A 25,996-nucleotide genomic window follows, 5' to 3' on the forward strand; every position below is an offset into this window, starting at 1 on the left:
CACTGCAAGACAATTAATAGCATGTGTGTGAATGTCATACCTAAACAAATATACACGAATGGGCTCTGTAACAGAACACTATGTTGTGAAGGAAGGCACTGAGTTACATGAATGCTCTGCTTTGTGGAACATCTTTCTTCAATACCGTAGTAATTATACCACTGTTGGACATGGACGCACTGGCTTTGCATGTGTAATATCCATACTGTGTGAGGATGAGAGAAACAGATCTATGGAAAAGACCCCTGCTGTGCGGAAACACATCTGTGCTGGGGAAGATCTGAGTCGTTTTAAACCAAGCCTGTTCTTTTTTTTCCGTCTTTACTTCAATTCATGTGAACAAACTCCGTTTTTTTTAACCCTTGCTAACTAACTAACTAACTAACTAACTAACCAGCCTCTTATGATAGGTAGTACCACAGAACTGGTTCGATGTATCGTAACGGACATATGACATCTGAAGGGAAACTAAATGTTTTCAAATGATGTAGAGCGCTGGCATACACTGAACAGGCAGCTGTGGCTCAGAGGTAGATGGTCGTCCTCCAGTGGGTTGTTGATCCCAAGGACACTTCAACCGTGTCGAAGTGTCCTTGGGAAGATACTGAGCCCCAAACTGATGGGTGAGTCTAGGTGTGGCACTCAGCAAGGCAGCCTCCGCCCCTCTGTATGACTGTGTTGGAATCGGTGAATGCTGAGTTGTATATTTAAAAGCACTTTGACTGGCAGTAAAGACCGAAAAGTGCATAATATTTTTAGACATGCAACACCAACTTTAAAAGTAGGCCTGAATGAAAGGTTTGTTGGGTGATGTCGGCTAAGCCGTGTTCAGGGATAAGCGAGGACTGACGGTGGCGCAATAATGCTGTTTTTTCGTTGCTCCAAAACCAGACAGTGTATATCCAGCTTAAAATGAGTAGTGGAAGCTCAAACGTTACTTATCTATGGTGGCAACGTGACCGCCCTCGAATATGGCTGCCCTGACCGCATCTTAACACCACTTCCACGCACATTATAGTAGGGCAGCACCTCTGTTTCCAATGCGTACTAGTAGGAGATACTGTTGCGACCTAATTGAGTTGTTTTGCACATCCTCGCTGTTAGCACCGATACCAGTTTAAGTGGAGAGAGAAGAGGAGTGGATCAGGAAGAGATGGAGCCCGAGTCTTCACCATCCGTGGAGTTTGTTCTCGTCCGCAGACTCAGTGAGGGGCCGGGTAGGGCCTCGGCTGGTCCAGGTTCACGTAGGTGACGTTCAGACTGATGTAGTGTTCGCCCTCCAGGCCGGTCAGGATGGTGGCGACGGCCAACGGCAACGTAGAAAAGCTGGGCCTCAACTCCGGATCGGGGTCCCAGCACTGGAGCATAATGCTATAATACCTGGAACCACAGAGAAACAGGCTGAGTAAGGGACAGCTCGGTCCACCACACAATACAATCCGCCCATATTACAATGTAACAATCTGTGGTTTGTTTATTATGTTACATTGATAAAGATACATTTTTAAATATGGCTATTTTAAAATTCTGAAATTCTAGATTTACATTACATTACATTTAGCTGACGCTTTTATCCAAAGCGACTTACAATAAGTGCGTTCGACCAACAAGATACAGACTTGAAGAAAACAGAATCATATAAGTACATCAGGTTTCGAGCAAAAACATTTCAAGTGCTACTCATGGCTTTAGATAAGCCAGCCCTTTATTAGTATATAAGTGCTTTGTTAATAGTTCTATCGCTCGAAGTGGAGTCGAAAGAGATGAGTTTTCAGTCTGCGCCGGAAGGTGTGTAAGCTATCTGCCGTCCTGATGTCAGTGGGAGCTCATTCCACCATCTTGGAGCCAGGATAGCAAACCCACGTGTTTCTGCTGATTTACTGACTTTATAAAACATTGTGTTTCCAAGCGTTCAAAAGCAGGAGCTTCAAGGCCAGGCAACCAGGAAGTTGATCTCGCGCAATAAAGAGTTTCAGATAACACACCTTTTTACACTTCTTCTCTTTGGATTAAACAAACAACATATAACATGTTATCTATTGAGTGTGGAGGATCGGGTAAGTGGATGTTTCTTTCTTCTTTTTGAATGAGTACAGGGGAATAGTTGATGTATTCTCTATCAGTCTTTAAGTCTGTGGGCAACAGCTTACAGTCCAATGGATTTATCATTGAAGCGGGAAAAACGTCTTCTTCCTAGAGCCAGACCAGTCGTGTGTGTATATGTGGTTTTGTGACACACATTAACTCCCAAACTGCATTGCATAACTATTGAAATAACATAGTGGACAAATTACAGGTTTTACTGAGTGACCGTTAAAAAGTCTTGTTGTTACTACGTGGACTTTGTTCTTCCGTCTTCTAGTAAATCTGTGTTATTATTATATAGTGTTCAAACAGAACTAGCCCTCCATTATGTGGAGCTTAACCTTGGATGTATGCGAACTAAGCAACCGCAACTAATTTACAGCTATTCTCTGGACGTATTCAACAAAGCCAGCGACGCAATGCTCCTACTCACAAAGGGTCAGGGCAGTACTGAGGCTGGGGGAGCCGCCGGCCCTTCAGCAGGTAATGTGTTATGTCATACGGGTCCACCTCTGGGTAGGGGCTCGCTCCTCTGGTCAGCATCTCCCACATCAGCACGCCGAAGGACCACTGCGTCAGGAGAGGCACACGTTACTAGTACCGGTACACATGTGCATAAATGAACTTCGATTCAGTTTTGTGTTTTGCAGAAATGTAAAGAAAAGGTTAGAAATCTATAAACAACTTTTAAAGGAACCCGTACGGATTGATTTGTCTCTCACTCTGAAACTGTACAGCTGTGTACACACACATAGGAGGAAGGGCAATGTGGATAATAACGATGTGGTGGAAGAGGGGAAATAATTGTGAAACAGCCTGCAACTATATCGTGTTGTGCTTTAAAAGCTACCAGGAAGTGGCATTACATGCTAAGTTATCATATCACATACGATTGTACACTATTGTTAATATTATTATGGTTGAAATATGTATTCATTTCATTTAAATCGTTTATTTGGCAGGGACAATGCACAGTAATGAACACTTACAACATTCAAATGTATCAAGCGTAACAGTGCCAGATTTAGCTTTGAGCTCATTGGTCCCCTCACACAAGACATGTTTCAATGTTTATCTTCAATTATTTTGTTTTAGTTTTGACTTTTTAGTTTGGTTGTTATGTTAGTTTGCTGGTTTTTATTTCAGTTTCAGCCACCACCCTCACTGAGCTGAGCCGTTTGGTTGGATGGTATTTTATCCACTACACAATATTGAAGTCATGTTCTTGTTATTTCATTCCAGAACACGAGACTGCATGTGGCAACCACACCGGGACTGATTGTGAAACATGTGTGGCACAGTGCCACCTGCTGGAGTATCACGTCTGCTCAATACGTTGTGACTCAATGCCAAGAGAACCAAGGGCGTGTCACCCCGCGTCCAGGCAACATCGCCCCTCTTTACCCACCACGTCAGACTTGGAGGTGAACTTCTGCGTCTGCAGACTCTCGATGGCCATCCACTTGACGGGCAGCTTGGCCTTCCTGTGATCCTGAACGCTGTAATACTCTTTATCAAAAACATCTCTGGCCATGCCGAAGTCTGCCACCTTCACTGTGTACGACTCGTCCAGCCTGAAGGCAGAGAAAGTAGAATTATAGTGTGCTGTACTGCAATGTGACGAGCGGAGACATCTCCCCACGCTGAGTAAAAGAGTCATTCAGGCCCTACTTTCTCTGCACATCCTTACGACTCACATGCAGTTGCGTGCAGCGAGATCTCTGTGAACAAACTTCTTCTGAGCCAAATACTCCATCCCCTTGGCGACCTGCAGCCCGAAGCCAATCAGATCCTTTACGGTGGGATTCTAAAGAAATCCCACAAACAAATTTAAAACACAATTTAAAACCGTAGAAAATGTACATTGTTTGACAGATGGTGTTCACACATTCAAAAGGGATTAATTTGCACTGTTTTAATGTAGGATACTCACCCTCTTTCTCGCAGCGGATGAAGTGCCGCAGGTCCCCGTGTTTTCATGTACGGCAGCACCACCAGAGGGAGGCCTTCCTGCGGCAGGAGGATGCCCAGCAGGGAGAGCACGTTGCTGTGGTGGAAACTCTTCATTATGATACCCTCCTTCAGAAACTGCTCCACCTCCTCCACATCTGTTATTCCTGATGACACGCAGACAGACACACATAACCATGATGTGCTCAGATTTAAAGGAAGGGAGGCACTGAATCGCAATTTGAAGAAGCTGCTATTAAGGGGGGAAAAGTATTTTAAAGTTTCCTTAAATGTGAAAATATGGGAATGAGGCTTCGTCTTATTAACTTCTGGAACAGAAACCTGAACAATTAGAATTAGAAGTAGAATTAAAGAAGTTCAAAGAAGGCGTTTACCCTTTCTATCATAACAGCCTTAAAACATATGTTCACAGTGTGTATAGGATGTTCTCTAGCTCAGGCTATGAAGGATACATAAAAAACACCCTCTGTGAAAACCCTTACCCTGTACAGTTTGGTGTATGCACGCTTCTGCTGGATTTGATTTGCATACACTACAGGTGAGGAGGGTCAAACAACCGAACTCATATCATCATGAAATATCCCAAATCTATTACTTTCATTAAGAAAGTGATTAACTATAGTTCAGTCAGTTTATTAGAAGTAGCATAGTTGAGTTTGGCGAGTTTTGGTGAGTTTGGTTGAGTTTGGCGTCTAGGCTCGGGCATCATCACTGCATAGATATACATAGCACGATGAGTGATGATTAAATAACTAACCTACAGTTACAGCCTACAGCCTACAGGTGGAAGCTGGGTGGTGGGGCAGCGAGCAGCAGTGACGTGGAAGTAGCTGCACAATAGCAGCAGCAGCAAGCAAAGCAGAGAGAGATATCTGGCAGTTTAAAGGTAGGGTAGGTAAGTTTCAGAAACCGGCTCGAGATACACTTTTTGTTATATTCCATGGAATGCTCTTAACATCCCGATAGCAATGAATATCTGAAGTGCTTTGACAAAAAATCCATAACAAAATGTCATCTGTAGAAGCCGTAATACTGTAAAAAGTACATCCAATCCGTTTAGCCGGCCCGGCTAACGGATTGGATGGCCTACCTGCCTGTCAGCCTTCCATCGGGGCACAAACTTATCTCGTGCCCTCATTGGTCATGTGCGCGTTCGTGTGTTGGAGGAGGGGCTCTATAAGGAAGTGGCAGATTTTCTCCGGTTATGTATTTTCAAATTCTAGCGATCTCGAGCCGGTTTCTCAAACTTACCTACCCCACCTTTAAATAGAGCGACATATTAAGGAGAGTCTGTTTGGTTGGTTGTAGAGCGGCACGGGGCGTTATGTATGAATGCAGCGCTCGAGTTGACTGCCTGAACAAGCTCGCAGGCTTCGCCCCATTTATCTGACATTTATCTGTTTCAATCGGCAAATGAGGGCAATATCAAATACCGTACTTTTCGGACTATAAGCGCGACTTTTTTTCCCCATTTTTTGTTGTACAGCTAACGGCCACTAGGGAACCTCCTACAATCTATGGATTTTACAGGTAAAATTAACCACCTTAACTCTATGGGCTCTATACCGGTCCGCGCCCGCCACCTTTAAGCGGCGGGCTCCAGCAGGAAAAGCTGGAGGCCGGAAAGAGTGAGACAGGTAGCGCGCCAAAGTAAAAGTGGAACCGAGCGACAGAACGAGAGCAAGACAGACGGACAATTTAGCTGCTGCGGCTCATATGCAGGGCGCTTTATAGTCCGAAAAGTACGGTACTCACTTTTGGTGAATTTAAGAGAAATGTACAGACACAAATAGACACAATTTAATAAAAGAAACACCTAATGTGTTCTCTTGCATGTTTTCTTCCTACTTCTCTGAGTGGAGACATTGACTGGAGAGTAGGAACATCGTTTTGCCTGTCCGGCCTTAATAATAGACTTTATGCTGCATAGAAGCTACTCACTATTCAGAGACTTGACAGCACAGTGGATTTCTCTGTGGTTTTGGTCAGTGAAGTAGCCGTGATAGACCAGTCCCAAAATGGCCTAGAGGGGGAAAGAATACAGAATTACTGCTGTTTCTCTCTAATGCACACAGCTCCATAACAAGTGTCTCTTGTTTCAGATTGAGGCGGTGGGGGGGGGGTTCGCGCAACCCTTCCATATGTCCGGTGGTGTTGCACGACGAGCATCTCAGCGGGAATAAGAACATCCTTCACCTCCTCCAGCAGCTTGGCCGGAAACTGGAGATGGAGATCTTCTCTGAGGGCATGAGGGGGGTGAGGAAGGGGTCGAGGCCCAGTGCAGCGTAGCTCAGGAACCACCCTGACCCACCAGAGGGGTCGGAGGGCTCAGGGACGCTACTGAGAAAGACCAGAGGGGAGGGGTTTCATTGTCTTTTGAAAAATATGTGTATCTGCCTTTCTTCCAGCAAAAGAAATACAAATGCAACCCCATGGGAAACAAAGTACAACAATTAAATAAATAATCACGGTGATGTAGTTAACAAACATTATTATAGTAAACGAAAGTTAGTTATACATATGCCTACACAAAAGCATACAAATATGATTAGTAAAATAAAGCTATTTTTACTGGGTATTTCCAAAAGTCAGATGTTCTATATTATGCTTAAAGAAGAGCAAATATATTAGGTGTTTTCTTAGTTTTAGTAAGCCTTGGAAAAGAAAATACTAAGATTTCATATTTAAGGACATCCTGATAGTTTCGCTAACATATTTCTGATAATGTGCACAGAAAGTCTTTGGCAGTCCAACTAGCAATGGGACACTGTGCCCTTATCGTTGTTGCATTTCACACAATGGTCTGGATTCCTGGCCTCAAACAGTGCAATAGAGACGGTAGAGGGGTGTATGCATGACAGTTATAAATATATGTTTGTCAGAAGCAAAGTGGCAGTATCGATAGTCACCTCTCCTGTAGTCCCCGGTCTCCTGGTTATTACTCCCAGAGCGGTTAGCGCTGTGGTTCAAACGGCTCTCTACGGCTGAAAAACATTTCACAACTCTTTTCAATCATCAACCCCAGAAGAAGAACATCCCACGCAGCGCCAGGGATGTTCTAGTTGAAAGACTTGTGTAATTCATCGCAAATGCCCAAGCGCAGCCGCTACCAGTCAGACGTAACAGAGAGCAGCCCACCTTTCTTCTTCTTCTTCCTCAAGTGCTTCATGACAACGAAGGCCAGCACCGCCCCGGCCACCAGAGCCGCCAGGATCCCCAGAACAATGCCCACCATGTAGTGGTTGCTGACCCTCATCACCGTGCCGACGTTATGCACCTGCCCGTTGATAGAGATCTGAAAAACATTCATCATTCTGCGTCATGTTCTGGATTTATGCAAAGAATGTGACAATGTGTGTGGTTAACGTGAAGGGAGCGTGTTCCCTTTGTGCATGTGTAACTAAGAGGGAAAAGATCAAAGGAACTGTGGTTAGCTGTTTTCTGTTCACGCTGTTTTTCTCTCCTCGGTTTATGACAACATGGAAAAGAAAAGCTCAGCGAGAATAATCTTTAAAATATCCTTTATTTAATCTTTCACATGGAGAAAACAGTTTTTGGAAGATTAAAAAACAGATTAAATAAAGTTATAGCTATAGTTGTAATATTGTTGTTGTGTAGTACTTATTTTTGCCACAGGAGACTGCCAGATGTTCGACATAGCACTAAAGGAATTCATGTTTTCTTCCAGGTGAGTCTACTTTCCGCATGCACGCTAAATACAAGCTACTTTTAAATCCAGACTAAAGACTTTTCTTTTTGTCGCTGCTTTTAATTGAACTATTCATATCTTAGACTGCACTGTAACTTTTATCCATGTACTTTTTCTTTTAATGTTTAATTTAACTATTCATATCTTAAACTGCACTGTAACTTTTATCCATGTATTTTTTCTTTTAATGTTTAATTTAACTATTCATATCTTAGACTGCACTGTAACTTTTATCCATGTACTTTTTCTTTTAATGTTTATTTTATTAGCTTTTCTTTTTAATGACTGATTTTAAATGCCATTTTCTTAATGTCTTTCATTTTTTGTAAAGCACTTTGAATTGCCTTGTGTTGAAAAGTGCTATATAAATAAACTTGCCTTGCCAGACTTAACTTATTTGTCCAACTGTTTCCCAGATGTAGATAGTGCGGGGACTTCCTGCAGCCCCCTGGTGCATGCTCGTGTTACGTAAGACAGTCCGTTAATCCTCGTTCCCGCCTGACTTACCCTCACTGGCTGTCCTTCACTGAGGATGGTCATGTTCTTGGGGATCCTGCAGGTGATCTCGTTATCCAGGACTTTCGCATCGCAATCTACGCCTGCCACCGTCATGACGATGGTCATACAGGAGCTCACCAGATTCAGCTTCTGATGCTGTGCGAAGAGAAAAGAACATTTGAATAAATATATAACTTATTGTGTCAGAAATTCAAAACACAACACCCTCAGAGCTTTCTCTTACATGCAGTGACACTTCGTCAAAGCCAGGGTACAAATTCAGCACGTGCCCCTCTGTTTCAAAAGGTATGGGCTCTCCGTACGGATGATAGGAAAACTCTTTCTTCCAGAGTCCCAGCGCTCCGTCCATGTCGAAGGAAAGCTCTCCTTCCTCCGTCTCATCCCTCAGGAACACGGGGGAGACGCACTCCATCCTCGTGGGCAAGGACTTACCGATGCACTCCTGAAATACAACAATGTGTTCATACTTTAATGCCAGGTACGCAGATTCAAATACAACTGTGTGTGTTAATATAATAACACTGTACCCGTGTCACAGGTTTCAAGTGGCTCTCGTTGGGTTTGAAGCGGATGGTGGTGCGGTAAACAGAGTCCAGGTTCTCCCCCCAGACCACAATCTTTGACCCCCTGCAATTCAGATACATGTCAGATGGAGTCCTTATCATCAGAGGTGGAAGAAGTACTTGCTGAAGTAAAAGTAGCAATACTACAGTGTAAAAAAGTATTTGGTATATATACCAAAAGTAAATGTTCTCGCATAATGGCCTATTTCAGCATCCTATATTTGAACATATTACTTTTGAAAGATGGTTATTTGTGCATCGATATGTTTGTCACTTTAATGTTTCACTTGGTAAATGTGTTTTTTTAAATCACATTATACACTGCTGGGTACAATAATATATCATCATGTATTAGTTGATTTATATTTTGTTTCAATAACCTAAATCTGCAAAGTAACTAACTTCAAAATACAACGTTTGCCTACAAAATGTTGAAGTAAAATTAGCAAAATGTACATTCAAATACTCAAGTAAAGTACAAGCACCGAACTTTTTAATTAAGTACAGTACTTGAGTACTTTGTAACATTTCACCACTGATGTTCACCACTAGGGGGAAATGTGTTTCCTGTTAAATGTGTTATATGAAAAGAGGAAAAAAGATGGAGGTCTCAGTGGCGTACCTGTCGAAGCTACAGTCAGGCAGCACGGCTGTAATGATCGGGTTTTCTTTGAAGTAAAACACCTTTGTGGTGAGGATAGGAGACTTGTCGATGAAAACACTCAGAGGGACGTCCCTCACCTCTGAGATGGGCTGGGACAGACAGATGATGGAGGACACGTTGCCTTTGGGCTTTGTGACTCTGTGGACAGACGGAGGAATGGGAATTACATGCCATAACAAGTAAGCATGCCATAAATCAATATATGTTGCAGGTTCAAAAAGTACAAAATACTTTAGTTCTGAGTCAGTCTTTGGATGCCAAGACCTGTCGCGTCACTCTGTATTTCCCCAAACCATCATTACACGACACAGAAGTTGAGGTTAGTGTAATGGAAACAGATGATATAAGTATTTCCAAACCTCTTTATCGGACAGGGAACATCATTGAGAGTGACTCTCCTCATCTTCCCAGCATCCAAGTGAGGTCCAGTCACTGTGATGAGCGTACCCCCGACACGAGGCCCATAGTTGGGCTGGATATCTGTGATGTTGGGAGTCTGCCAGGACAGTACATGAAAGTTATTTGGCAAATAAATGTCTTTGAAAAGTAGTAGCAGATTAGATTGTTTGAAATGTAAAGCTTGTATGATGTAATCAATAACAGCAAGAATTACCACAAATATGAATCCTGGCATTTCTGCCTTCCCGTCAATAGAGTAGCGTCCCTCCACCTTGCCCTCGTGCACCTCCACTGTGACGTGAACGGGTCTGGACTGCTCAGCGGCCCCGGAGCGAATCTTACACACCAAGCTGAAGAGCAGCGCCACACAACACGAGTGTCAGGGACAAATGCAACACCAGCTTTCGAGTTAAAGAAATCCCCTGACTCTTGTGGATGCCTTTAGAGAATTAGCTTATTGTGTAAAGAAAATTATTATTTATTTGTAAGACTTTTTAACAGCACTAGCTGCGTAAACTAAGAAGGTAAACTTCGATAACAAATACTACCTGATAAAAATCAGCATTTTAGCATTATCCTTGTGACTATTATAATACCACGATGCTGTCCGCTTCTTGGGACAGCGTGTCTTTAGACTTGTAATGATTAAGTCGTGTTGTGTTGCCTGACATCGCCGAACACAATCCTAAATGCCAGTTTGTCCAGAAGCCCTTCATTTTCGAAAGACAACCATATGAAGTAGCACTGATCACAGTTTTGCTGTTTTTGCCATAAAAAATGTTTAGCCTAAAATTGTTATTTTTTATGAATGTTTCATTTGCTATTTGGGCATCATCTCCAAAGCACCACATGTTAGATGAATGTAAGTCAGATGTTGTAGAGTTTCATCATAATCTTCTAATTGACTAAAACCTAGTCTGACAAAGTTGTGCTCTGTTTTTCTCAAAGCTTCCAGGAAATAAATAACCAGATGTTTCTTTTTATTCTTTTACAGCGCAAGAAAATCCTGAGGGTACAATTTCACTACAGCTACAACAGACTGTTCTTGGAACCAAAACAAAGACACTCACTGCGTGTTATTGCTTTTCCCTGCAAGCACAGTGCACGCAGTCTGCCCCAGTCGGACCTGGTGGGTTCTGGATGTGATGGCGGGTCTTAAAGGCGACTGAAACTCCCATCCACACACCGTGAACTCTGTGTGACCATCGGGAGGAGCAGTCCGTGGAGAGAACTGCGTCAATAAAGCAGAATCTATAGTGCCATCTTTAATTGAAAATGTTTGTATTAGTCGCACAAAGAGACGTTTTTCCCTTGGATTAGGAAACAAACCTCACCCCAGTGATCCCCGGCTGGCAGGACCCGTTCCTCCACTGACTTTGACACTCGCTCTCCCAGGAGCAAACTCCAGAGCACCAGCCACAGCCCATGAATCTAGGGGCTGTCAGGCAGATCGCACAGGTCAGGAAGTGTTGACAACCTGGTCCTCTCTGGGGCACCTGGATCATCTGAAACAGAGAGATTTTTAAACGGTAAAATATTCAGGTCATGTTTTTGGTTCCACTTATTATGTTGTTTCTCTGCTGGTTGGCTCGACTGGCGGGATGTGCATGGAACTTGGTGGAAGGTGGAGCATGGGACAAAGAAGACCCCATTACATGTTAGAGGGGATCTGCATTGCAGTGCCAGACAATACTGGGCTTCATTTAGCACCAAGGCAAGGCGAGTTTATTTATACAGCACCTTTCAGTACGCGACAATTCAAAGGGTTTTACAAAATAAAATAAAAGACATTTAAGAATAAATACAGTAAAACACATTATATAATAGCATTTTACAACAGGCATTTAAAAGGCAAATATAATAATAATAAGTTAAACAATACATGAATAAAAAGCAAACTGCAGTGTGAATATGTGTATATATATATATGTATGAATATATTCAATTAAAAGCAGTTCAATTAAAAGCAGCGGCAAAAAGATATGTTTTCAGTCTGGATTTGAAAATAGTACGAGTTTCTGCGGACGTGCACGATTCAGGCAGTTCCAGATTGTGGGGGCGTAATAGCTAAACGACGCTTCTCCGTGTTTTGTTCTTACTCTCGGAACCCGAGAGCAGACCCGTCCCAGAAGACCTGAGGCACCTTGATGGGTCATAATTATGCAGGAGATCGTTGATATTGTCAGGGTTTCAGTTTGTGTGTGTCTCGTTTTGGGGTGATTTTGCTGTTCTGTCCTCCCTGTCGTTAGTTCCCCGGTGTGTCTGATTGTCTGATTGTGTTCACCTGTTGCCCTTGTGTTTCTCCTGTTTCTCGTCTCGTGATTACCCCTCCCTGTATTTAGTCTCTTCCTGTGTTCAGTGTTGGTTCATTGTTTGTCGTTCATGGCTCCCTTCATGTTGGTCACAGTCCCTTTTTGTTTGGATGCTACCTCGTGCCTCGTACCTGATTCTTGTTTTTTCAGCTTTTGTGAATAAAGCTCGCCTTTTGTTCCATTTTGAAACCTGCTTCCCTCCTCAATCTGCATTTGGGTCCTATCTTTCCCCAACCCTGACAGATATAATTTGGTCCTAAACCATTTAGCAATAGAACTTTAAAATAAATTATTTGGCCGGCTGGAAGCCAGTGTAAAGACTTCAGAACCGCACTGATGTGATCCACTCTTTTAGTGATTGTGAGGACTCGAGCAGCGGCGTTCGGAATCAGCTGCAGATTTCTGAAGGATTTCTTTTGTCAGCCCTGTGAAGACACTATTGCAGTAGTCGAGTCTACTGAAGATGAAAGCATGGACAAGCTTTTCTAAATCCTGTTGTGACATTAGTTTTTAATCCTAGATGTGTTCTTCAGGTGATAGTATGCTGATTTAATAAGTATTGAAATGTGACTCAGTCCATCACCACACCTAGATTCCTAGCTTTATGAGTTGTTTCGTAGTCTGCCAACTGAGGCTCTGCAATTACTTTTAATCGGTCCTTCTTTGCTCCAAAAACAATGGCACCAGGCTGTTCAACAGTCATATTCACTACATAGCTCTTAGTGCTACTGTATAATAAAGTACACAAATCTGTCCCACGCGACCTTAGTGATTACTGATCCAGGTCCAGCTTCTCTTTGCAAAGTCAAATCGAGTTTATTGATTTGCTTTAGTCCTTCTCAGGGTCACAGGCGATGCCAAATATCCCAGCATGCACTGGGAAGAATGCAGGAAAACAAAGTGGACAGGTCTCCAGAGCATCATATCAGGCAATCTCTCACACTCCCAACTCATTTGTTATTGTAATGTAACTCGACCTGCATGTCTCTGTTCTGTGGGAAGAAATGTGAGCCTAGAAGAAAATGATACCTGCTAAACCATTGTACACATTTTTATTTATTTAAATAAGATTGCTCTACCTTGTCTCCAACCACAAAGAGAAGATACTCTGATGAGTAAACGGTGGCAATCGAAGACACCCTCTGGTTCTCTACCAAAGAGTAATTGGCAAAGATAATTGGGCTGGATCGTGTCAATACAAGCTGCCAAAGAAAACACAACATACCACGGTTAAGTGAAGATAAATAGCTAATGAAAGAATATGTAGTTGTTCATGCAGTATACCTGCAGCAGGCGTCCAGTCGAGGTGCCGATATGAGCCACGGTCTTGTTCTCTATGGTTGTGACCAGCAGAGATGTGAGCAGGACGTCCGTCAGCTGCCTGTTGAAGAGGTCCACTCTGTAGTAGGGCTTTGACACCATGCTCGGGTGGTCTCTGCATGTGGCGTTGTTCTCCATGCTCTAGGACCAAGGCCACAGGAAGCAGAGGGAAAGGAAATCAGACGATGACGAAGATACTCAACACCTACTCAACAGTAACATGTTTGAACTAGGTTGATAGTAGAGCTTTGTAAAATGGAGTAGTTCATTAAATGGCAGACAATGTTGTTTCTCATTTAAGGTTTTATATAATATAAAACTGAATATCTTTTTCTGAGAGAGAACAAACAAAGATGTGACACTAAGGTCTACACCAGACCGCTGGCCTTCAGAAAACAAAAAAAGCAAAAAGAAGAGGTCTGACCTCACTTGATTTCAGATTTAACCATGTTTAAATTCAAATTATAATTCATATTAAGCATTACAATGTATTCTTAACTTGAAATCAGTTCTGAAACAAAACAATCAGAACTCGATGTTAAGCCAAGGAAAAAACATTCCCAATGCAAGGCTCCTTATTTCCAAAGCTTTCAACTGCACTACATATCGCTGGGGCCCCCTTGTTCAACCAAAACCCAGCAAAGCTGCCCTGATACCCATAAGGTGGAGAAGGGGAAAAGGCCCTCTATGGTGCCTTTCATTAACGCAGTGCCATATAAGCTGCCCTGCTTGCTAGAAAACATTCTTTGGCTGGTGTCCAACCACATGCAGCGAGAGCACTTTATTTTATTGTTCCCCAATGTCGCTTAAATGGCCTAAGCCTGCCACCCATGCTCAGTTGTCATGGAGATGGGCCTGTTGGAACAAGCCAATAATTTGACCTGGCTCAGATTATGTGTGCAAAAATGTAATTCTCAGAAGATCACATTTTAGTTTTTTTTAAATGTATCGCTGTCGTAAGAGAGGCCCAGCTGTTAGCTTGTAAGGACGTGCTATGAGCTGCACTGGTCACCAGGTTAATCATGATAAATAATGTCCCTGGCACATCAGAAGCACAAGGTGAATCTGCCACGATAACATCATTTCATCATTTAAGAGGCCGTGATAAATGTTTATGTGCGGAATTACTGACAGAAAGATTGCCTGCCGGCTATAAACGCAGAGCAGGGCGGATCACTGCTTTGATTGAAAGGGAGTCTGTACACACTGGGTATTAGCCTCAGGACAAAATATAAAAAAACGTTCTAATTGTTTACCTGGCATCTAAAAGGGAAACAGGAAACTGGGAAATAAACATCTTTCGAATTAAGTGAATTCAAAAATAAATGTTGGAGGACATGAATCCTCCCCTGTCTCGTGATGTAAGCCGAGGGTTAAAGCACAAACAGAAGTCATTCACCTCCAAACCCAAGAGGAGCGTGAAACGAAAGCATAGTATTTGTGAGGCACAATATGACGTTGTTGGTTGGCACAAAAAGCTGCTTTGATCTGCTGAGAAATGGAAGAACCAGGATTTCAGATTTTTGGACAATCCCGCTGGCAGGAAGTTACTCAAAACTCAGACCAGCAGCCAAAAGCAGCAAAACAGAAAAACCTCAAGACAAAAAAGTTCACTAGTCAGGTGGAAAATGTTCTTTTGAAGGCAAATACAAAAGAGAACAACTCCATTAAAATGTTTGTTTTTCAAGATTTCCATCTACTATGAATTCTTCAGTTAAAATTTAAAAAAACAGTGATATTTTGTCAGCCTGCCTTAACCTTGAACAACAGACAACATCTCAAGCTGCAACTCAGTTCTGGGAATGTCACTACATGTTAATTCTCAAACTGACAAGAAAGTATTTTTAGTTATTAGGGAATACAAAGTGGTTCCACAAACTCCCACTCCTAGCCACCATGTAGATATTATAAGAAATAACATTATGAGAAATATGTATACAGTAGCATCTGAAAAAAAGAAAGCAGTTTTCCCACGAGAAATGACACAAGTAACCAATGCAGAGTCTAAATGTTATACCTAAATTCAAACTGTTGCCTTAAAAGGACATTGAATACACACACCATGCCAGTTAACTGATATAACAGGAAGGAATAAGGCAAACTTTTTAAGACAATTTAAAAAAAATGTTTTGCTCTTACTCTCTGTCTGACCTGAGAAATTCACTCAACTGATGTGGAAAACAAGTCATACAATGTCAACAACCCTCAATCCCACTGACCCCTGTCTAATGTTCATTCCACCAGTGTGTGGCTGACATTTTCCATACTTGTTCATCCAAAAAGCCATTTGTATCCATGTTCTCTTGGATTTAACAGCGAGTGCTCACTGACTGCTGATCAGTGGCGGTTCTAGACCAATTTGACTGGGGGGGGGCCAGGCTGGGGTCAGTTATTCTCTGAGGGGGGCCCAATAAATAAATTGCGCATAAGAAAACAATGCAATAATACTTTATTGGTATTTGTTTCAGTACACATATTTATTTCAGATACTTATAGTTACAGCTTTTACGCTCTAATGCAGTGGTTCTCAACTGGTCAGGCCTCGGAACCCACTTTTTTCATTTGTCAATAAATCGCGACCAGACATTTTGAACCGCTCAAATCTATTCAACAAACATGTAATATATACGCTTTTCAGCATACAATATGAATTCAAGTGAAGTACAGTGCATATATCCCTTATATCCTTTCACAGGACTAAAGTATGCTTTTAAAAAAGGTTTAATCTGATGATGGTCATCAAGTTTAGAATCAAAGCTGAACTCTATAACATAAAGAGGCACACTTGTCTTGTACTCAATAAAAAGGCAGACTTGGAGCCAATCCTGCAAATCCACCACATGTGAACAATTTGAAATGCTGAAAACCTAACCCCAGAAGGAGGTCTGGAGAAATACTAACATTTAAACTACGCAATCTGGTACACTCTGAGAAGAAAATAAATACATCTATTACTACCTGACATATTAATAATATTTGATGCCATTGTTTGTGTTTCACTTTGTTCTGACAGCTTGCTGAAAGATATAACGCCTGATGAAGAGGATGTGGATAGGATGGATGAAGTCCGGTCAAAGAGGAGTAATACACATGTTTGGATTACCTCGCACACCTTTTCTATCGGATGATCGCAAAGCTTTCATGTCAGTTCATGACTGCAATTAAACAATTTTTTTAGTTGCTGTTTAACTTTTGGGGAAATATGTGGTTTGGTGTTTTGCCAAGAGTTTGATGAATACATTCATACCATATCTGTCATGTCCGCTTGGTAAATATGAAGCTAGTGCTAGCAGGCAGCTAGCTTAGCTTAGCACATAGACACAAAGCAGGGTGAAACAGTTATCCTGGCTCTATCCAAAGCAAAATAATCGACATACCAACACTACTAATTATCATCATGTTATGTCTTGATTTTTTAAAGTCAGTCTTTGCAGGTTGTGTGGCAACTTCATGAACAAGACACCACCCTTAAACCACACATTGTATTTTTAACACCTCTGTTTTTGAGAGATTGAGATGTGTTGAAAGCATGGCAGATATTTGTTTGTATTTTTGCACAGAGCTAGCATAGCTGTTTCCCTTGTCTCCAGTCTTTATGCTAAGCTAAGCTAGCAGTCTTCTGCCTTAAGTGTCATAGTTCTCTAACACACAGGTAGGCTATATGAGAGTCTTGTCATTCTACACAATAACCACAAAAAGCTGGAGCCGTGACACGGTACAACCCGGGTGGCGCAGTGGTCTGTGCGTTTGATCATCAGATCAAGGGGGCGTTGGGGAACTCCAGTTCGAAACCCGCTCCTGCCCCCACTGTGTCAGGCCGTTGTGTCCTTGGGCAAGACACTTCACCCGAATTTGCTCCTGTGGGTATTGTCCACAGTAGATTACCATTGCATGTATGATCTGTAATGTGTATTTGTAAAAGCGCTTTGAGAGTCTTTGATAAAGCGATATAATAAATATAAGGATTATTATTATTAACCTTTTTGTTTCATTTCATTACTCATGTTTGGCTGAAACTACAGAAGCACAGTCATCTTGCTCCTGCCAGTGGTGTAGAGCAATGTTTACAGTATTTCATAAACTAAAATATGTTTCTACATAATAATCTGAAAAATACACTTGAGGGTTTTATCCTTGTCACTATCATTCAGAAATATCTGTGTTTGACAGCAGATTTTCTTTATGGTAAACAGCCTTATTTCCTACTTAGTTATTTTATTCATATTTTATTTCTTCATGTTCAAACAAGCTGTCATGGAGTCTCTTCTACACTCCCAATGTGTAAATGCCTTGGGTTAATGTTGGTATGTATGTGGAGAGGATGGTTCACATTCCTCTCACTTTTATTAGCCAGGTGAACATGTGATGCTTCAGAAATGCTTGTTTATTTGTGTTCAGTGTTTCTGCTCTCACATGTTTTTCTTTTCGGGGACTTTAATTCCGTGGCAACTTTAGGACTTTTTTATAAAAGTAAAAGTAAAATAGTACTATCTGCAAATTAGGGAAGATTGATGCCACCGAAGTCAAGGCCATTACCAAGGCCATTATTTGATACGCACGACCAACCATTGTCGATTACAACACAAGCAAATTATAGTTTTCAATGGTTTCCTCCAGTCATAACAAACCAAGTAACCTTACTACCTTTTCAATATGTACACGCATGTTAAGAAAACAGGTAATATATGGCTCACATGGTACGATTTTGAACAGGACCTGCCAAGAGTCAGCAAATAGTTTTCCATTTGAATGAGTGCAGTTCACCCGGATACCTCAGATGTTTTCTATTTTGAGTGAGTTCTATAAAAGTGATTGATATGATTGGATGATCTAATCCAGTAGACTCCACATGCCAGCCCTTGACAAATCAGACACGCACACAACTGAATTTACCTTTGATCTACACCTGTCTGTACCCGTCGGTATACAGTAGTACAACATTGCTTTGTCTGTATGGTTACCCTCAATTTGTAAATCCCTTGCAAGATGTTTATGGTAAGACCTTGACCTCGACTGTTCAGGGTTGAGATAGATGGTTGGGCAGCAAGTCTTTATGATTCTAGAGTGACCGTCTTAGCTTTGAATAAAATCAAAAGTAGACCAAATCACCTATAAATTGGTGTGTGTTAGCAGACTGATGGGCTCACCTCATGTGGACAGCTCTCACAGGACTGGAAATGGCAGAGCCCTCTAGAGAGCTGCTCTGGTCCAGACTCACAGCAGTCATCGACCCCATCTGCGATCGCTTTGTTCACGTTGTCCATTGGGAAGGCGCACAGGGCAGAGTCGTGCTCCGTGACCCCGTTGTCATCAGTAACAGCAAAAACTCCATAGAGGATGTCATCCTCCTCCTCCGCCCCTAACTCCTCTGCCAGCTCCCTGCCTGCCTTGCCAAAATGGGCTGCCTGGACCACGTTGTAAACCACATCCTTATAGGGCTCACTGGCTGCGTTCCTCCGTCTGCGTTTTGGTTCAAACCGACACTCCAGGATCACCTCACGATACCTCTTCATCTCCCATTCATTCCTTGGGAGTCGGCCCAAACGAGTCTGAAATGGAGAGGATTCCTGATCTGGACTCTCTCTCTGAACTGAGACGAAGTAGACGAACTCCTGAGTGAAAAAGCTGTAGACATATTCAATATTGTATGTCCTCCGCAGACCTGGAAGGACAGTCAGGCTACGCACATCCTTGTAGAAACCATCTTCTGTGGCCAGTGGTCGACGCACCGATATAGACTTCCTTCCGTAACGCTGCGTCACACTGTCGTTGACTGTGGCGGCAACAAAGAAGTAGACAGTCTGACCCTCTTCCACCATGGTGACTTTGGTACCGAGGGGGCTAGCCACACAGTCAGGACAGTTGGCGGCGGGGTTTGTAACCTTTCTGAACAAACACTTTGAAAGAGAAGGAGGCTCTCCATTTGAGTTAAGTTGGTGGAAATGGCATACACCATACTGAGAACTTCCACAAGAGTATAAATACATAAAGAGGGTATCCAACAGCAAGACCTGATTGTTTGTGTCCTCCAGGAAGTTTGGATCCTTGTCAATGTCGCACATATCGCATACCCGACACTCTGGGCTTCCCACTGGCCCAGTGTGGAGCTCCCACGCCTTCTCCAAGCTTCTGTTGACGGCTTCAATCACATTCTTAGAGGCAACATACACCTCCTGGTAATGCGAGTTGTTGACTATGTTCTGGATAGGACCCTTAGCCTGGAAGAACGGCATGGTATACACAACGGAGAAGTTGACAGGGTTGGGGTAAAGTGAGGGACAGTTGGCCAAGGCAAAGGCCAGCAGAGTTTGGATACAGACACATGTACCCCACTGTGTTGTCCAGTGCACCATCTCCGCTGAGAGGGGGGGGGCAACAGCACAGACAAGGTGGGGTTACCTCCAGGTCTGATGTTGGGACAAGGGCATCCTTAATACACGCCGCCGATACCTGAAAAAAAGTAAGTCATTTAGAAATATCTTGAGCCTGAAAACTCATAACAATAAAAGAACATTACCTCAGCTTGATTGTTTTTATTTGTCAGCAATATTACAGAAAAACTACTGGCAAAATTGTCATGAATCTTGCTGTAGGGGTGTAGCATGGGCCATGGAGGAACCCATACCATTTTATAGTGTCATCAGAATCATTTGGTGGATGCAGCTATTTTAATTTTTCTCAACCTCTGTCCCAAGTGCCCTTCTAGTTAACTAGCTTTTTTTTCATTGCCCTCAAACTCATCTCCCGGTTTTCCAAAGTCATTAACCGGTTTATTTTACATTACATGTGACTTGCTAGACACTTTTATTCAAAGCGACTTACATACTCAATACTGTGAGCAATCCCCACAAGAGCAATTTGGGGTGAAGTGTCTCAGGGACACAAGGACACGTGGAGTGGGGTTTGAATCTGTGCTTCCCTGATCCGAACACCAGCGCACTAGGCCACTGCGCCAAACGCCTCTCACTATTAACACATACAAATTAAACCTCTTTTTCAGAACTCACCTAAGCTGGTTTAAAACTTTAAAATGTTTCAGGAAATGTTAACGTCTCAAGAGAGGATTAGGAATATATCCTATATATTTACAATTTGAGGTAATAAATGAAAAGATAAATAGGGTCATTTTCTCATAGCCTACTATACAATCAAAAGAGAAGAATAAACCCTTTGTCATAGACTTCTATTCAATGTGAGGTAATAAATCAAGATAGAATTGGAAAAAGATTCTCTAAAACTTCTATACAATCTGAGGTTGTAAATCATGAGAGAAGTAGGATAATTTTGTCCTAGACTTATCAACAATCTGAGGTGTTATTATTTGATAGACTCTATCTATCTATCTATCTATCTATCTATCTATCTATCTATCTATCTATCTATCTATAGCAAGGGAAGTAGAAACATTGTCTTATTGACTTCTTTACAGTCTGAGGTAATTAATCGAAAGAGAGTAACCACAGTGGCCTGACAGAAAAAAAGAGTGTTTTATCAAATCAAATCAAATTAAATGTATATAGCACATTTAAAAGCTATTTTTGGTCGATCCAAAGTGCTGTACATGTAATAAAAACACATTACTACAATCACAATAAAAGACAAGAATTTACAATAGAAATATAGGAAACAAAAACGCAGGGAATAGTCAGGTGTCGTGCTCCGCTCTGACTAGAAGGCCAGGGAGAAAAAGTGAGTCTTTAATGAAGATTTAAAAACCCCCAGGGTCTGGGCCGACCTCACATGGAGGGGCAGATTATTCCAGAGCCTGGGGACCGCTGCTGCGAAGGCTCGGTCCCCTCGGGTTTTGAGCCTGGTCTTGGGTACTATGAGCAACAGCTGGTCAGCGGACCTTAAAGCTCTGGCTGGGGTGTAGCGATGGAGGAGTCTGGCTATATAGGCAGGAGCCAGCCCATTTAGGGCTTTGAAAACAAATAAAAGGATTTAAAAAATCAATTCAGAACCGAATTGGAAGCCAGTGTAGTGAGGCCAGAATTGGGGTGATGTGGTCACGCTTTTTGTGGCCAGTCAGAAGACGTGCAGCTGCATTCTGAACTAGCTGCAGGCGTTTAATTGAGGCCTGGTCCATACCCACATACAGAGCGTTGCAATTGTCCAGTCTTGAGGTAACAAAGGCGTTAATAACCCTTTCTAGGTCTTTAAAAGATAAATACGACTTGGTTTTGGCCAATAGTCTTATTTAAAAAAAAGCAGGATTTAACTACGGTGCTAACCTGCTTGTCAAATTTAAAGGCGCTGTTGAAGGTCACTCCAAGGTTCATGACAGAGGGGAGGATGTTTTCATTGAGAGAGCCCAGAATATCAACCAGAGAGGCTGGAGGTTGGGGTCCAAAAAAGATGACCTCAGTCTTGCTCTCATTGAGGTTAAGGACGTTTTTGCTCAGCCAGGATTTTATCTCTATCAAGCAGTCCATCAACTGCTGTAGTGAGTGTTTGACATTTGCTTTGAGAGGCAGATAGATCTGTACATCGTCGGCGTAGCAGTGGAAGGGAATATTGTGTGTAGTGAGAATTGAACCTAGGGGCAGTACAGTAAAAAGAGGATGGGGCCCAGGATAGAGCCTTGGGGAACCCCACAGGTAAGAGGGGCTTTAGCGGAGGAGAAGGCACCTAGCTGCACTGAGAAGCTACGGTCTGTCAGGTAGGACCCGAACCATTCAAGGCATGCAGAGCCTGTGATGCCTGCGGACTGTTCAAGCCGTGACAACAGGATGCTATGGTCCACAGTGTCAAAGGCAGCTGTCAGGTCTAACAGCACCAGGACAGCTGGGCTACCTGAGTCGGCGGCTTGGAGCAGATCATTAAAAATTCTTAAAAGGGCTGTTTCAGTACTGTGTCATCATGTACTATTTTATGATGATGCTATCGTGGATATTTTTTGACTAATGACATTTTGAACCAATATAATTGTATGTACTGCACTGAATCTAAGGTGACAAATACCCTCATCTCGGTCGAGCCAGATGAAGATGAGAGTACATGTGGTCATAAATATAAAAGCTTCCTCTGACTCACCTCAAACACTTAGAGGGACTGTTTACATAATAAAACAGAGTGCTGTGTTTTGGTCGTGCTCAGTATAGTAGACAATGTATTAAACCTATTTGTATTGTGACTTCCTGCACAAGTCATTCAGTCTAGTCCTGTTTATTCTGGTTAATCCAACATCCGTTTCTTCCATTGTGAGTCATGCTCTTTTATGCAAGAGATCTGAAAGGAATCAGAATAATCAACTAAAACTGAGCATTTTTCCGTGGTTCGTCTTCATCCGTCTTCAAACAACTAACCAAATGGAACCGTGTTTCAAACTCTGAGCCCTGTCTTCATCCTGAGCAGCCGTTGTTCGGTGGATCATTAACTAGACACATCAGAGTTAGGCTGTTTTCAAGAACCTGGCCTCTCTGCTTTGCATTCCTGTCACAATCAATACGTGCCTCTCAGGGGGAACGATGTGCACGGACTGATGATCATAAGACGACATGTGCCTTTTTAAGAGCAACGGATCGCTTGCACGTGCCAGAGAATTTCCTCAACGATTATTTTTATATTTAGCAGCAGAGAAACTTTAATCTGTCCAATATTATTTCAAGGAAATATCAGTTTTTCGGGTTTAAGCACTTGTGTGGAAAGTTTCAGACCACGTATGGCGTCCTCACATCAATAATTCATAGATTCCCACTAAAGTTGTGTTACATTTTAACATGTGCTGGTCCAAGTGAAAGGTTAAGGTTAGAAGACATGGGTATACATAGTAATGACACTGATTGACTTTCTTCATGTTCATGGTTAATAAAGCAAATGGTTGAAATTGAGTTTCCATTCATTGTACTAAAGGTGCTATTTACAGGCTTGTCAGCATGCAGGATTTGTACCAGTGTAATCCATCACAGGGGAGTTAGGGATTCACAATATGGATTTCTTTTATGGATTGGCAGATAACCAATTATTGCCAGTTAACCCAAAATGTCACATTATGGTGAATTAAGGGTGCAGGATTTTGATTAACAGTTAATATGTTACTTTTATTCCTCAACATTTCTGACTAGTGAATTTTTATTCTTAGCATCCAAATGGATTGACATATTTTATTTATCTTTTTTATTAACGTTTAATTACAACAGCATCCTGTGAGGCTATGGGATGTGGACATTGTATTGGCTGCATTGTGCAACAGCTTTAATGAATCAGTGCCGGACACTTTGGTAGTTCATTAGACTAATAGAGAGCATCTCTGTTTCATCGATCACAACACAGATATCCACAGGGATTTGAGAAGGCAATCTGCTGAACAATCTATGGTCAAAAACGAATTGTTCCCAAAGGACATGAAGTATTGATTCAGCGGCAGGACATGCATCCTAAACAAAAGCGACAACAGTGTGGAGCGACAACAGTTATAAAACAGTAATATAAGGATGGTTTATTTTTGTTTATTCTTCAAAATTGATGGAAGATGAATCGAGGAAGTCAACATGGTAACCCAAATCAATTCTAACAATTTCACAGAAGCCTTTTCTTGTCCTAATTGATCTTATCTCTTTGAGTATGCCCTTGTTTCCTATCCTGTTCAGTGAAATCATGCCAGTAGATTCTGGCTCTATTCCAAATATCAAAATGCTTCCAACAGCTGCACCAAATAAGGCAACACCTTTCTCTGTGAATGGTTATCAGCACATCTTTTTCAGTTGTCATCACATAAACACAACTTGCCAGAAAACTTGTACTACAACAAAAAAAACTCTTTAAAATAAAACTCTTAAAATGGGTTTAAAAATGTGTGGTACAATATGGTTACACTTCTTTAAACAATATGACATGTGTAATGCTCCTCTTGTACTATGTTTCTGAACGGTTTTTCTGCTTGTTGGTTATAATATCTATATATTTGCTATAATATCTGAACATGCGCGTTTGTTATTCTTTTAATAATGTTCTAGTTTCTTAAATACTATCCGTTTCATGCAGCTGTGAGTGTTGTGAAGATCTTACCTGTGCAGGTTAGACTCTGTCTTCTTCAGGGAAGCACACTCTGCCAGGTTCGCTCCTTCTCTTGACTGTAGAAAAAGCGCAGTGAGAATGACTCTTGCTCAGGTAATTTCAAGATTATTACACCTTTAGAATGAATTTTTGATCAAAAATGAAACCCGGACAGTTCTCACAATGTGCTGTGACATGTAAAGTATGTTTGTTTCGGATTTAACTTCACTCCCAGGTTGGGTAAATCCTCTGAGCCTCAGCGCAGCTCCGGCTCCTCCCTCCTCACAGCAAACCCAATTAACCCTCATTGTGTTGCTGTGCCCACCTTTTAATGGTGACGCACGTGATGCCATCATGCAAGTAGTTCGGTAAAATTAGAAAAATATATTGATGTTTTCGAAAGGATCAATAACATTTAAAAAACAAGATGTTGGAGAACTTACATTGCTCCCTGTCTGCAGCCGGAGGAGAGAGACTCCGCAGGGACCGTCTACAAAGTGCAACACCGAAAATACTTCCCCGCCAAAAAAAGTGCTACCACATTACACATTATTGATCTCCTGTCGATCAGAATACAACACTTGTTTTGAAGGAAAAGGCTTTTGCATAATTCTATGATTTTTCATGAAAGTTCCTACTTTTTTTAAACATAGGCTACTCACTTTGTCCTATTTTCTTTACTATACATTTGTTTTTTCATTGTGTTTTTCGAAATTCTAAACTTTGACTTTGGTCATATTTAGACATATGCCATGTAAGTTTTTCAGTTTACCGACATGCAATACCATGTTGTTTTTTCTGATATTTTCAACATAATAAACAGTTGAGGCCTAAATTATTAGCCCCCAGGAGTTATGGAACATTTTCCTAAAATTCTTCCCAATGTTTCCAGCATTGATAAAACTTGATATAATCAAACATTAAATATAATGAAAAATAGGTTGGTCAAAATATTAGCCCCCATGTGAATGTTTGCTTTAAAACCACACCTAATCAACCAATCAGCTTTCAAGCTACACCTGAGCATTCAATCAGCATAAAAGGACTCCAAGAAACAGGCACTTGAATACCTTACTGAGAGGGACTACTACTCCTACTCACCATGCCAAAGACAAAGGAAATCTGTGGCTCATGAAGGCTATACTGCTATTTCCAAGCGCTTCACAGTGTTGAGGACGGCTGTACGTTGCATCATTGCGAAGTACAAGGAGACAGATTCTGTAAGAAACAAACCTAGGCGCAGTCGAAAGTGCAAGATTTCAAGAACTCTGGAGAGGAAAATAGTCAGAGATGTCAGCAAGAATCCCCAGACATCTGCCAAGATGATTGTTGCTGACCTGGCCTCTTCTGGAGTTGATGTTTCAAGCAACAGTTGTTTTTTTCTAATATCACAGACAACACAGTCGATTTCTTTCTAAAATGTTCGACAAACTATGATTTTTCAAAGTATTTCGACCTG

The 25,996-nt window shown here is 41.8% G+C and overlaps 1 protein-coding gene across 1 annotated transcript; it reads right to left on the reverse strand.

The window, feature by feature from the left end:
* Positions 1–1,143: 1,143 nt before the first annotated feature.
* On the reverse strand, positions 1,144–24,777 carry mst1rb (macrophage stimulating 1 receptor b). Its single transcript, XM_071203059.1, is given in 26 exon segments — positions 1,144–1,188; positions 1,190–1,210; positions 1,212–1,375; positions 2,517–2,655; positions 3,494–3,659; positions 3,783–3,894; positions 4,022–4,061; positions 4,063–4,202; positions 5,998–6,079; positions 6,190–6,266; positions 6,269–6,355; positions 6,358–6,396; positions 6,966–7,040; positions 7,195–7,351; positions 8,273–8,419; positions 8,508–8,726; positions 8,812–8,911; positions 9,470–9,649; positions 9,871–10,007; positions 10,125–10,260; positions 10,981–11,141; positions 11,245–11,415; positions 13,302–13,424; positions 13,507–13,683; positions 18,690–19,992; positions 24,550–24,777. Coding segments are annotated over 25 exon segments (4,101 nt in total). The 5' UTR covers positions 19,896–19,992; positions 24,550–24,777.
* Between the last annotated feature and the right edge of the window lie 1,219 nt (positions 24,778–25,996).

The sequence above is a fragment of the Pseudochaenichthys georgianus genome, chromosome 5, assembly GCF_902827115.2.
Source record: "Pseudochaenichthys georgianus chromosome 5, fPseGeo1.2, whole genome shotgun sequence".
In the NCBI taxonomy this organism is placed as follows: domain Eukaryota; kingdom Metazoa; phylum Chordata; class Actinopteri; order Perciformes; family Channichthyidae; genus Pseudochaenichthys; species Pseudochaenichthys georgianus.